We start from the raw sequence: 13,122 nt of genomic DNA, 5'->3' as shown, positions 1-13,122 counted from the left end.
AAAAACTCAAGAAAAATATGTAATAAAGAACTGACTTTGTAATCTTCATATCTTGCAGATGTATAAGGTAGCCCTGAAGAGGAAGGCCTTCAAATGTTCCATGTGCCCAAAGGAATTTCATTTCAATTCTGAGTTTTTGCGGCATATGAGGGTCCATACAGGAGAGAAACCATATGCTTGTGATATTTGTGGGAGGAGATTTTCCCTAAAAACTAACATGAAAAGCCATCAGCTCACTCATATAAACCTTGGGGCATTGAACTGAAGATGTCCAGCAGATCCTAGCCTTAGTCCGGGACAGTTGTGTGCTAAAAGGTGTTTCGACTCTTAGTCAAATTATCAGTGGTTTGAACTTGGTCTGGTTGCTGCTTGGTCTTCCTCAGGCTGAACTTAAGTGAGCACTGAATACATGCCGAAGGCAGCCATACTTGATACCTCGAGGTCCTCTGGAGACATTTGTACCTGTATTGGAAGCTCTTTGATACAGGTCTTGGTCGTTAAAGCAGCCATTGCTATCATGACATGTTTCTCTTCATTGACGAACTGAACACAGAAATATCCAATTTCACACAGCTGATTTGCGAACTTTATATTTTACAGATTTTGTAAATGTGCCCAAAATTGCACATTGTAAAAAGGTAATCACAATGCCCTACAAGTAGTCAAGTTAAAATGATTTTGCATGCACTCACTAAACTGACTTTAGCATTTTGTATTTTGTAGATTGAAAAATCACATAAAAAAGCCAAAAATCAGTGTCCCACCTGCGGTTTGGTTACTGGGACCCCTGCAGCACTTGCCAATCATAGTCGGATTCATGAAAAGCACATGTTTCGCTGTTTGCTTTGTACGGAGAGATTCAAAGTAAGGGCTGATCTAACTTGTCATATGTCGGTCCACCGGGGAAAGAAACCATACGAATCTGATAACAGTGCTGAAGGATTTTCCGAAAAGGACGACTTGAGGCGACATAAGAAGGTTCATACAGGAGAGAAACCATTTGCATGTGATATTTGTGCTAAAGTATTTTTGAAAAAGGATTATTTGAAGCGGCATAAGAGGGTTCATACAGGAGAGAAACCATTTGCGTGTGATATTTGTGGGAGGAGATTTGCCCAGAACGGTAACATGAAGAGCCATCGGGTAACTCATTTCAAGCTTGACGTGTAAAAACAGGAATTAGATTCAAGACATTGTTGTGCCTAGATTTCGTTTTATCAGTGGCTTCCTCATGAATAAGTTTATAAGAATACTCGGAGATAATCTGAAGTTTTAGCATTTTGTAGATGGACAAGATGTTGAAGACACTAATGGATTCTTTAACAGACTTGACCTAGAAGTGAGAGTGACATGTTTGATTTGAGTATCGTATATTTTGCAGAAATCTAAAACATCTAAGAAAAATCGACTGCTGTGTCCGACTTGTGGTCTGATCTCCCGAGTACCTTCGCATTTTGTAACTCGTATGCGAACACATACAGGAGAGCACCCATTTGAGTGTTCGCGCTGCAAGTGGACATTTCAGACAAATGGAGATTCGACACGTCATCTGATGGTCCATACAGGAGAGAAGCCATGTAAAATTTGTTGGAAAACATTCTCAAGGAGGAGTTGCATGAAGAGTCACAGTGTTTTGACTCGTGATATTTGATTCGTAATGACATTTGGTAAATTGGTGACAAATCCCATAAATTTGTACCGGTAAACTTGAAATTCATGAAAAATAAATGGGGAACTGATTGTCTTGTCTTTTATTGATTACAGCTCTTATTATTCGCAGAAAGTTTGTTTTTGTAATTGCTGGTGTATTTGCAAATTATGAAAAAGGTGCACGTAGTATTGGCTCTTACAGGTACTTTTCATAATGCAAAACTTCGTAAAGTGAGAGAAAGCATACATGTGTACTGATCTTCTGTGGTTGTATTTTCCAGATTCATGAAAAGCCTTTGAAGGGATTATGGCAATGCTCTACATGTGGACGTTGTGTTATGACTCCTCAGTTTTTAGAAATTCATAAGTGAATCCATACAGTGTTCGCTCAGAAAGCTTCATTAAGAATCATGATTTGAAGCGGCATATGAGGGTCCATGCGGGGGAGAATCCCTATGCATGTCATATTTGTGGGAGAAAATTTCCTTGAATAGTCAAGTGAAGGCACATCATGTAATTCATACGAAATTTTCCACAAAATAGGTTTGATATGAAGTATTTCTTTTGGAGATCGAGAAGATAAAGACATATTTTTTTATCTTAATTAGGCATTGTTCTCAAAACCAGTGGCTTTGGCATTGTTTTGTTTCATGTTGGTTTGTAGTATTTGGAGAAGTATGTTTTGATGACAATTCAGTCACTTTCTGGTTAAATGTAATTCAGTTCTGGCAATGTGTTCCTCAATCACTTCTGTCATATTCGATATATCAATAGGTGTATTTCTCATGTGTTGCATAAAATACTTGTACTGTTTTTTAAAGCCAAAAGATGTGGCACTATGTACTTTGTACTTCGTAATTAGGATACCATGGTTCACATTTTAGACTTTTTATTCTGGTACAAACTCAGAAAAAGAATGATTGTGTTGTAAAGACATGTACATGAGTTTTGTTATTTTCAAAACAATTGGTCAAAATAAGACTGTTGTGATGTACTGTTTTTTAAAGCCAAAAGATGTGGCACTATGTACTTTGTACTTCGTAATTAGGATACCATGGTTCACATTTTAGACTTTTTATTCTGGTACAAACTCAGAAAAAGAATGATTGTGTTGTAAAGACATGTACATGAGTTTTGTTATTTTCAAAACAATTGGTCAAAATAAGACTGTTGTGATGTACTGTTTTTTAAAGCCAAAAGATGTGGCACTATGTACTTTGTACTTTGTAATTAGGATACCATGGTTCACATTTTAGACTTTTTATTCTGGTACAAACTCAGAAAAAGAATGATTGTGTTGTAAAGACATGTACATGAGTTTTGTTATTTTCAAAACAATTGATCAAAATAAGACTGTTGTGATGTACTGTTTTTTAAAGCCAAAGATGTGGCACTATGTACTTTGTACTTCGTAATTAGGATACCATGGTTCACATTTTAGACTTTTTATTCTGGTACAAACTCAGAAAAAGAATGATTGCGTTGTAAGGACATGTACATGAGTTTTGTTATTTTCAAAACAATTGGTCAAAATAAGACTGTTGTGATGTACTGTTTTTTAAAGCCAAAAGATGTGGCACTATGTACTTTGTACTTCGTAATTAGGATACCATGGTTCACATTTTAGACTTTTTATTCTGGTACAAACTCAGAAAAAGAATGATTGTGTTGTAAAGACATGTACATGAGTTTTGTTATTTTCAAAACAATTGGTCAAAATAAGACTGTTGTGATGTACTGTTTTTTAAAGCCAAAGATGTGGCACTATGTACTTTGTACTTCGTAATTAGGATACCATGGTTCACATTTTAGACTTTTTATTCTGGTACAAACTCAGAAAAAGAATGATTGTGTTGTAAAGACATGTACATGAGTTTTGGTTATTTTCAAAACAATTGGTCAAAATAAGACTGTTGTGATGTACTGTTTTTTAAAGCCAAAAGATGTGGCACTATGTACTTTGTACTTCGTAATTAGGATACCATGGTTCACATTTTAGACTTTTTATTCTGGTACAAACGCAGAAAAAGAATGATTGTGTTGTAAAGACGTGTACATGAGTTTTGTTATTTTCAAAACAATTGGTCAAAATAAGACTGTTGTGATGGTCATTTTAGCAAGTTTTTACTCGACGTGGAGGTTTTGTGACATTGGTTTCTGACTTTTCTGTGAATTTCACCAGATATCATGTTCAAAAGATAATTAATTAAAGACTATAATATATAGCACATTTATTGAATAAAGTTTTAATTAGAAGAATATGAGTATTATTGTTATTTTGTGTTTTTTGCTAATAGGAAACTTTGAGCAAATGGACACTTATCGTGTGTTCAAGTGTTTAAAGGAGGAGTCCCAGGAATTCCTGGTGGCCATTGAGAATGTATTGTTGCAGAGTACCTCGATAGAGATCAGTTTGCAGAATGCAACTGAAACTGTCTTCATATAAGGTAGTGGCTAATCCAAATGGGGGCGAATGTCTCGACGGGGGGGGGGGGGGGGGGGTGTGTTGTGTGCAGGGCTGGGGAAGCGAACATTTACCCTGTGATTTCCTCAGGTTGATATAAGATCTGCCCTCTATACAGAAACGCTGTAAATTTAGTACCTGCCCAGTATTTTCTCAATATGCTTTGATATGATATCAACCAGGCCTTAAATGTACAGGTACGTTTAGAGATGGTTCCATTTCAATGGGTTCAAGTGCCAGCAAGCGTCCAAGTTGACGTTACATGTATCAGCATATCTTGTGATCTGTTGACGTGTAGGCGTTGCCTCCTAAAAGTCATATATGCAGAGTAATATGAATATGGCCATGTAGAATTAGCGGAATGAGCGGATTCTGTACAAAATATGATGTGATTTCAAACAAAATGGAACTTCATGAATTCATTAAGTTTTAATTTGTTCATTACGCCACAAAGATTATTTGAAAATCTCTTTTTACAGTCATGACTCGCAATGATGGCATGAAAACTGGTCTGTAGGGACAGTTTAGTTCAGTCGTCAGCCGTGCACAGCGCTGTATTACCGTACCTCCTATCGTCTTCAGAGTTCAGGCATGGCGACGATCATCGGGACAAATACTGGCTTTTCCAGGCGATTGAGGCCCAGAATCAGCTCATTCCGCTTATTTCGCTAATTCTACCTGGCCCATGAATATATGCAGTGACTGTTGGCAATATGACTAAAGCATCACACCACCTCCCCTGGGAAGGACATAGCGGTCTTTTTGTCAATAATAAAGAGAGTCCTGAGTGAGCGTGTTTATGTTTACCTGACTTGCTAGATCGTAGTCAAGCCAAAATGATTCCTAAACATTGAGGGTGATGACCTGACAAAATTGTAATCACTCTTCAGTCTTTGCTTTTCAGTTCAAAATTAACAGGCTTCTGTTTAAATAAGATGGGTGGCCTTTTGCATGCCCTGAATCAATTTTTGCAAAACTTCATCTAAAACTGAAATATCCCGTGTTTTTATTTACAGATCAAGCACAGTGGTCTGTACTTGCCCTGTAGAACTAGCGATCCGACTTCACATCCCTTGCAGTGTCAGATCTGTGGTGCCTTCTCTCAACATCGTTCAAATCTTGAAATCCACATGAGGAAACACACCGGGGAAAGACCATTTAAATGTGGAATATGTCTTAAAGAGTTCATTTCTAATGGTGACCTCAAGAAACATTCACGTATCCATACAGGAGAGAGACCATACACCTGTAGACTTTGTGGCAAATCTTTTTCACAGAACTCTCATTTGAAAGTTCAAATGATTGTCCATTTGAAATAATGATGTTCATGTGCTTTCTTAATGGAACTCCTTTCCTAATTTCAATTTATCTTTTGGGACTAACGACATCTACATTATTGCCATTACTTTGAATTAACAGGATTTAGTTGTGAATTGCTTGCAGTGTGTAAATGGAGGCCTGTGTATGTGTTAAAATAGTTAGCTTCCTGTGACATCATATTTTCTTCCAATTATCTCATTTTCTAATTGTTTGATGTATTTTCATCATAGTACTTGGTCTTTAAATCCCATTGGTATTGACAATTAACTTAACAAAAAAATCTTAAGTGGCGATTGTTTTTTTTTATCTTGCAGACTCCGTACACCTTAGACTGCAACAGAGAATCACTGCCACACCTGAAGTGTCCCATCTGCGGTGCCCTTTCCAAGCACCGAGCAAACTTTAAAATCCACATGAGACGCCATACGGGTGAACGTCCATTCAGATGTGATCTTTGTGCAAAAACATTCAAATCGAACGGCGACCTAAAGCGGCATGTCATCACTCATATCGTTCTTGACGGAAACGACCAAAGTTTCTGTTGTCGGTCTTGTGGAGCGATGTTTCCTTCTTTTGATTCCTTGGCAGCTCATATGGCTACTCATTGATAACATCATTGAGAAACAAAATCTTGTTAATCTCCAGCTTTGAGCTGGAACATCTATATTAGTAGCGATTCTTCTCCCCAAAAAATTATTCCGGCATACTCGTCCCAGGTGGACGTGGAATGCACTGCAAATGGTAGCTAGATTCAACCTTGTCCGCGAACTGAACAGTCTGGATTCCAATATGATGTCCCGTATGAAAATACACAGAGGTATGCATGTGAAACGGCATAGAACAAACCTCACGGAACTCGCCGCTTACAGCAATACCAATAAAGGAAATTATTCTGAAAGTGTTCTTTCCCTTGCTTCCGATTGTCTCGTATTGTAATATTTCTGCGCCTAGTATTGAAACTCGATCAGCCCTTATTTTGATACCGCTATTTGATCAGTTATTTCGCCACAAATCATAGCTGAACATCATAGCCTGGTACCGCTGGCCACCGTCAGATGGCAGGGTGTTGATACCCCGGGGAATTCCTTGATCAACATCGTCCCCGGTGGAAGATGCGTATGGAAATACACTGAGCAATACATGTAAAGAATTGAACAGCACCACCCCCCCCCCTATAGCCGGAGACTCCAGAGTCTGGCAAGACTCAACTGACAATTCTAGTTTGAAAATTATCTCTCCATGAAACGAATCGTTAATGGCGCCCTTATGGCATTCGTAGTTCTTGGAAAAAATGATGTTTTGATTGTTACTTTGTGAATAGCCATTTTCTGCTTCACTTGGCTTTACCCGAATGGACATGTAGTATACCGTAACAACTTCACATGCACATTCTCACTCAAGCACTTGTTTACTAAAAGTCGTGGAACACATTTTCTCCAAGAATTCAAAATTAAAAGTAATTTTATTTCATTTTCAGATTTTTGATTCACTGCCAAGTGTTCCATTAAAATTATAATAAAGTAGATTTGGCCTAAGATGACCTTGTTTTTTGTATTTGCAGTTGTTATCATTGCGGACTAGGCATCCAGTGGAGTCAAGAATAGCAGCCACTGATGTGAACAAACCGCAATGTCCTATTTCAAGAATCCTGGGGTCAAATTCAAGAAAACGCCAATATATATGTGAAATTTGTAATAAAAGGTGTTCACAAAAGGGTGATCTTACGAAACATTTGCGTATTCATACAGGCGAGAAACCATATATCTGTAAATTTTGTGGACGAGGCTTCTCTCAGAGTTCATCATTGATAAAACATGTAATTAGGCATCTAAAAAAATAGATTCACTATATCTTCGAGCTATCATAAAATGAATCGCCACCCCCATTTCTGGCTGGCCAAGGATTATTGTGTGGGCCAAGTAATTGGTACTATGCGGGCATTATGAGGTGGTACCAAATTACAAATGTATTTGAAAAATTTTCATCTTCTGCATTCTCAGTATCAGTTATTTTGCATATAGCGGCGCAGTTATGCACAAATTGGCCAGATGCTTCCGTCTTCAGCATGCCTTTTGCTCATAGCTGGGGATTAGGTTGGTTATGGGGAGTTTCAACTCAAAGGTGGTCCTATACTGTTCCTTGAAGGTTTCAGTTCTTTCATTCTTCTGGACTGGTTGCCTATGAAGGCTACGGAGGCCAGTATGGTTGACAAGAACTGTATATCCACTGTAACTTAAGAGAGCAAGATCTTTTTTCTATTTGCAGTTTTCGTCCCAAGGGAGAACCCATGATGCAAGAATCAGAATGCCCCTGACTGTATCTAGTCAGTTGTGGTTTTCAATAACTCCAACCTTAATGTCCACATGAGGAAACATACAGGAGAATGTCCATATAAATGTATATTTTGACGAAAATCTTGGCCGCGTCAAAGTGATTTGAAGAAGCACGTTCGTATCCATACAGGAGAGAAACCATATGTTTGTAACATTTGTGGGAGGGGCTTTTCCCAGAAGGCTAGTCTCAGAGTTCGAGCCTGAAAGGACACATGTAAATTCATGTCAGAACCTAGCTTGGGCTCAGTTTTAGGTCATGCAAAAATGCAATGTTGTATGGAGGGTGGTCCCGTGGCTTACTGGCTAGTTGTCTGATTTCGAAGGGTTGTGGGTTTTAACCTCTGTCTGGTCCCCTTCTTCCCTGGTCAAGTTCAGGTGAGAGCTGAAATGACGGCTGCCACTGATACCCCTGAGTATGGAGACCTATTATAGCAATAGTGTGAATGGCCCTGAACGCTTTGATACAGACCCTGGTCAGTGAAAAAGCGCTTTATAAAACCACCATCAGTATTCATATGCCTTCTTCTCTTGTGTTTTTCTTGGGCGGTAGACTGTTTCACTATTTTTTCTTGCACATTACCATAGTCCCAGTGACTGTCATCGGCTGATTATATATATTCTGAGGTTTTCTCTTCAATTCTTGATGGTTATTGGTGTGTCTCGGTAAACTGCAGATCAGGTGCTACAACTTCGACTTGATTGCAATATCCTTTGGAGCTGCAGTTGTATTATAGTATAAGAAATTGGACTGAGGTATTCCACGTGATGTTTTCAGTCCCAGACTGGGCAACATGCAATTTTGATTAACCCAACCCTTAACAACTTTAAAAAATTGATCTGGAAAATATCTTGTCAGAGAAATATCTTTCTTGTACTTTCAGTTCATGTGGGGCACTCAAAGCGCTGTGGCATTGTCTAACTTGAACGAGCATCAGATTCCTGACAGTATGAATTCCCATATTGGAGGGTATCCCTATAGATGTCTGATTTGCAGCAAAACCTTCACACAGAACAGTGGTCTCACCAAGCATCTGAGGATCCACACGGGAGAGAAACCATTCAAATGTAGAATCTGTGGAAAAGGATTTACTCAGAGTGGCCATGTTAAGTCACACATGCTGGTTCATATGAAGTGATCATATCAAGGATGAGTCGTTGATAACATTTCTGTAGACTACTTGTATTGGTCTATCATATTCCTAGAATGTTTTATTCATACAATTTGTAGCATTGTAGATCATGTAGATGTCATCCAGAGTCTTGCTTGTTTCCGACCTGCAACTTCTTACTATTCATATCAACGTGGCACGTATCTGATCAGAGAAATTATTTTTGTACTTCCAGTTTGTGAGGGGCACTCGTGGTCCACCAAAGTCAATAGCATCAGCAGAGGTGCATCAAACACAGTTTCCAGCCCATGGATATCCACCTACTGATGTTTTAAGAAATCAGCAAGTCGGCATGCCAACACTTTCTGGAGGACATCCCTTTAGATGTGTGATTTGTAACAAAACATTCTCACAGAATGGTGGTCTGACAAAACACATGCGAATCCATACAGGAGATAAACCATTTAAATGTAGAATTTGTGGTAAAGGATTTACTCAGAGTGGGAACATGAGATCACATATGTTGGTTCATTTGAAGTGATTTCCTCAGGGAGGATGTACTGTGGTGTTTTCGGGTCTTCTCTTCAAGAGTCAGTTTTGTGTAGCACTACCTCACTCTTGGCCTGATACTGATTTTGGAACCAGTGTCTAGTACCACGCTAGCTAACTTGCATGGTGCCGGCTCAGGATAGCCGTCACGGTATGTTCCAGTGATGAATGATATGTTTTGATTCCACTCAACTTCTCCTAGAACACAAAGAGAAGTTTTCAGGTTGCCAACTGTCTGTTATCAACATGGGATTTAATTTCTTTTCACCCGAAACATTTTAAAACAATCAACGAGGTTTCTGATTTCTTTTTGTACTTCCAGTTATTTTTGGGCCCTTGGAACCCAGTGGAGACAAAAATTACATTAGCTGAAGTGAACCAACCACACTTTTACCCCGGCCTCCCAGTGTCTGCCCTAGGAATCCAGCAAATTGGTTTAAGGTCATGTTCAGGAGCATGTCCATTCACGTGTTAAATATGCGGGAACGATTTTAAACAAAAAGGTCATCTCAAGAGACATACACGGATTCATACAGGAGAGAGACCATTCACTTGTAGAATTTGTGGAAAAGGATTTAGTCAGAGCGCACATATGAAGTCATTGGTTCATTTGAAGTGAGCTGTTTGCCTCCATCGGTGTAATTTTGTCTTTTGATTTCCCCTTATCTATTCCATTGGCCTGGGTTTGTGTTATTTATGCCAAGTTTTTGGTTTGTTGTTATTGTGAAATTGTAGATTAAAAACGATTTTAAAACTGTCTTCATCACCAGGGATCTGAGGTTATGGTTCAGTTGACAATTGTTCATCAGCCTGTTTCTTACGTTAGTTGATAAGCACTGCACGCTCTGCGATTGTGTGGTTTCCTTCCTTCTCTCAATGCAATGATACCTTCTCCAGAGGTTTTCAATATAAGTCATCTGGCCTAAAGTACTATTTCTGTTATTAAGATGGCATAATGCCTGAATGCTGTTGAGAATTGGTTCTAGATATGGTAGCAATCAAGAGATTTTAGATTTCAGAGCTTTGAAAAGATCCCCTTGTGTCATGCCGAATTATCGGCGGTGAATATCAGTCCTGAAGTCTCCTCCTTTCACCGCCGATATCAAGGGCCAGGAAATCCGTCAGACGCACCATCATAAACGGTTGGCCAATCAAATTGCTCGACACAAAGTTATTGAATAATTGTGTGTGAGCATGGACATATATCTTGAGTATCATGTAATAATGTAATAATCATGTAACATCTAATAATGACAAGTTGTTTTGTATTTACAGATCATGCAACCTACAAGACTCCCAGATAGATGTTCAAGACCAGATTTTAGGAAACTTTACTGCCCTATTTGTGACCTATCATCAAAATCTCCAAGTAGTCTCAAAGTCCACATGAGGAAACATACACAAGAACGTCCATATAAATGTGAATTTTGCAACAAAGCATTTGCGCAAAAGGGGGACCACAGCAGACACAGACGAACGCATACTGGAGAGAAACCCTTTCTTTGCAAGATATGTGGGAAAGGATTTATTCAGAGCCAGAATTTGAAAATACACATGATAACTCATTTCAAATGACGATCAGTTTGTCATGGAGTAATCAAATTACAAAATAATCGTTGTCACTCTCAAATCGTGGATTTTGGATTGGATCTTCTATGTCAAGTCAGACCAAAATTGGATAATATTGCGACGTTTTCTAGTTTTTGATCATTTTACTTTGAACGACCTGTGTTTTGGTCCAGAGCGTCATCGATGCATGCTGCAATAGACTGAAAAGAATTACATTACTGTTTTTAGGTTGATGATTTTTGTGCTGTTTGTTTCAGATTTGACCCCAATTAAAAAAAATAATTACTTCAAAACTTTAATGATTTTATTACTTTTCTGTATTTACAGTTCATTAACTCAACACAAGATGCGACGCTCCAGAGAAGTCAGTTGAAATGCCAATTTTGTGGATGGATTGCTCAAAGACCGGAAAGCCTCCAAGCCCATTTGAAGAAACACATGGGGCAAAAACCCTATGAGTGTGATCTTTGTGGTGTGTCCTGCTCGTACAGAAGTGAACTTAAAGTTCATATGAGAATCCACACAGGAGAGAAACCACATGCCTGTCAAATCTGTGGGAAGGGTTTTGCTCAGAGCGGAACATTGAGAAGACACATGATTGTTCATATGTCAGAAAATAGAACTAATTTTCCGTAGCAGGAAGATTTTTGCAACTTGTTTTGTTGTTTGAACCTGAAGTGTAGTTCAAGTTCATTTTCGGATCCATACGGGACAGAAACCATATACCTGTGAAATCTGCAGTTGTGGTTATGTGTGTGGAACACTAAAGTGACTTATAGATAGTTCATATGGCAGAAAATGGGGCAAATGTTTCATAGCAAGGTGTTGTGCGTATCTACTCTTCTGAAATATTTGTGGGGCATCATGATTCTTAATGGATAACGTCCTCCAGTGGCGTGATGGAGTTTGACTTAACTTTCTTCCAATAGGATCCATCTAATGATAACTAAGTTTTCTTCTTTGTAATTTCCAGAATTTTTGGGCTCTTCATCAAAAGAAGTTACAGGCTCTATATTTTACCTCCTATTGTTCTTAATAGTCAGAATACAATAACTCCAATGATAATTCTAATCCTTCATGTATTTACAGCGTGTCTCAACATCACCAATAGAAACTTTGACCAAAATCAGGAAGAATTATTCGACGATGTGTCAGGTTTGTGGATATAGTGCGCTTGATTATGCGGAGATGAGAGTTCATAGAAGAAGCCACCAGGTGGACCGCCCCTTCAAGTGTGATTTTTGCAGTTATTCGGCTTATCAGAGGTGTGATTTACGAAAGCACATAAGGACCCACACAGGAGAAAAACCATATAAATGTGACATATGTAGCAAAGCATTCACGCAGACATCTCATCTGAGGCAGCACATGGTTGTACATCTGAAATTGCAACTTTAATAAACGAACTATAAAAGAGGTGACCAGTATTGAAGCACATAAGGACCCACACAGGAGAAAAACCATATAAATGTGACATATGTAGCAAAGCATTCACGCAGACATCTCATCTGAGGCAGCACATGGTTGTACATCTGAAATTGCAACTTTAATACATAAACGAACTATAAAAGAGGTGACCAGTATTGAAGCACGGCACATCTGGACCTGCACAGGAGAGAAACCGTGTAAATGTGACTTATGCAAAGCATTCACACAGACATCTCATCTTAGGCAACGCATGGTTCATCTTGACCCGCAATATTTTGAGATCACTCGCCAAAAATCGCTTGTGGATCTCAATAGTGGTGACACAAACACATGAGAGTCGGGATGCACATGGTTGTATTGTACATCTGAAATTGCCACTTTAATACATAATCTTAATGGGTCTATATAAATGTTATGTTGTTTTTTCCATTTGACAGGTTTGATATTACTACAGGAATAACTTTGCTGCTCCTAACTGGGCATTCCTTGTTTCAGTCAAAAGGTCCTTAATTACCACCATCGCGAAATGATAAAGACCAGTCTTTATTTTAATTCTTATTGGTGTTTATAGCTGTTTCCAAGCCTTTTCAGCCTGGGCTTTCCAAAATCATGAATGTGTTTTGTTCAGCCCAAAAATATTGTACCGGTATTTTTAGCCTCCGTTCATGCGGGACTTTTCAATAATCCCCAATATTTGAAA

The 13,122-nt window shown here is 38.6% G+C and overlaps 3 protein-coding genes across 3 annotated transcripts in view; all 3 read left to right on the top strand.

Annotated features, from left to right (window-relative positions):
* The window catches only part of LOC135487868 (early growth response protein 1-B-like), a 52,003-nt gene that overhangs the window by 36,977 nt on the left and 1,904 nt on the right, over positions 1-13,122 (top strand). The gene's annotated exons all lie outside the window — the stretch shown is intronic.
* Positions 889-7,971, top strand: LOC135487669 (zinc finger protein 271-like). The gene is made up of 4 exons (XM_064771705.1): positions 889-1,143; positions 6,996-7,250; positions 7,517-7,527; positions 7,866-7,971. The coding sequence occupies exons 1-4, from the start codon at positions 889-891 to the stop codon at positions 7,969-7,971; spliced, it is 627 nt and encodes a 208-aa protein (XP_064627775.1).
* On the top strand, positions 11,052-12,544 carry LOC135487667 (zinc finger protein 596-like). The gene is made up of 3 exons (XM_064771704.1): positions 11,052-11,626; positions 12,074-12,368; positions 12,428-12,544. Exons 1-3 carry the CDS (start codon positions 11,433-11,435, stop codon positions 12,542-12,544), a joined length of 606 nt encoding a protein of 201 aa, XP_064627774.1. The 5' UTR covers positions 11,052-11,432.

The sequence above is a fragment of the Lineus longissimus genome, chromosome 5 (assembly GCF_910592395.1).
Source record: "Lineus longissimus chromosome 5, tnLinLong1.2, whole genome shotgun sequence".
In the NCBI taxonomy this organism is placed as follows: Eukaryota; Metazoa; Nemertea; class Pilidiophora; order Heteronemertea; family Lineidae; genus Lineus; species Lineus longissimus.
Note: the sequence above shows the minus strand (reverse complement) of the source record. Positions and strands in the feature narration are given on the sequence as shown.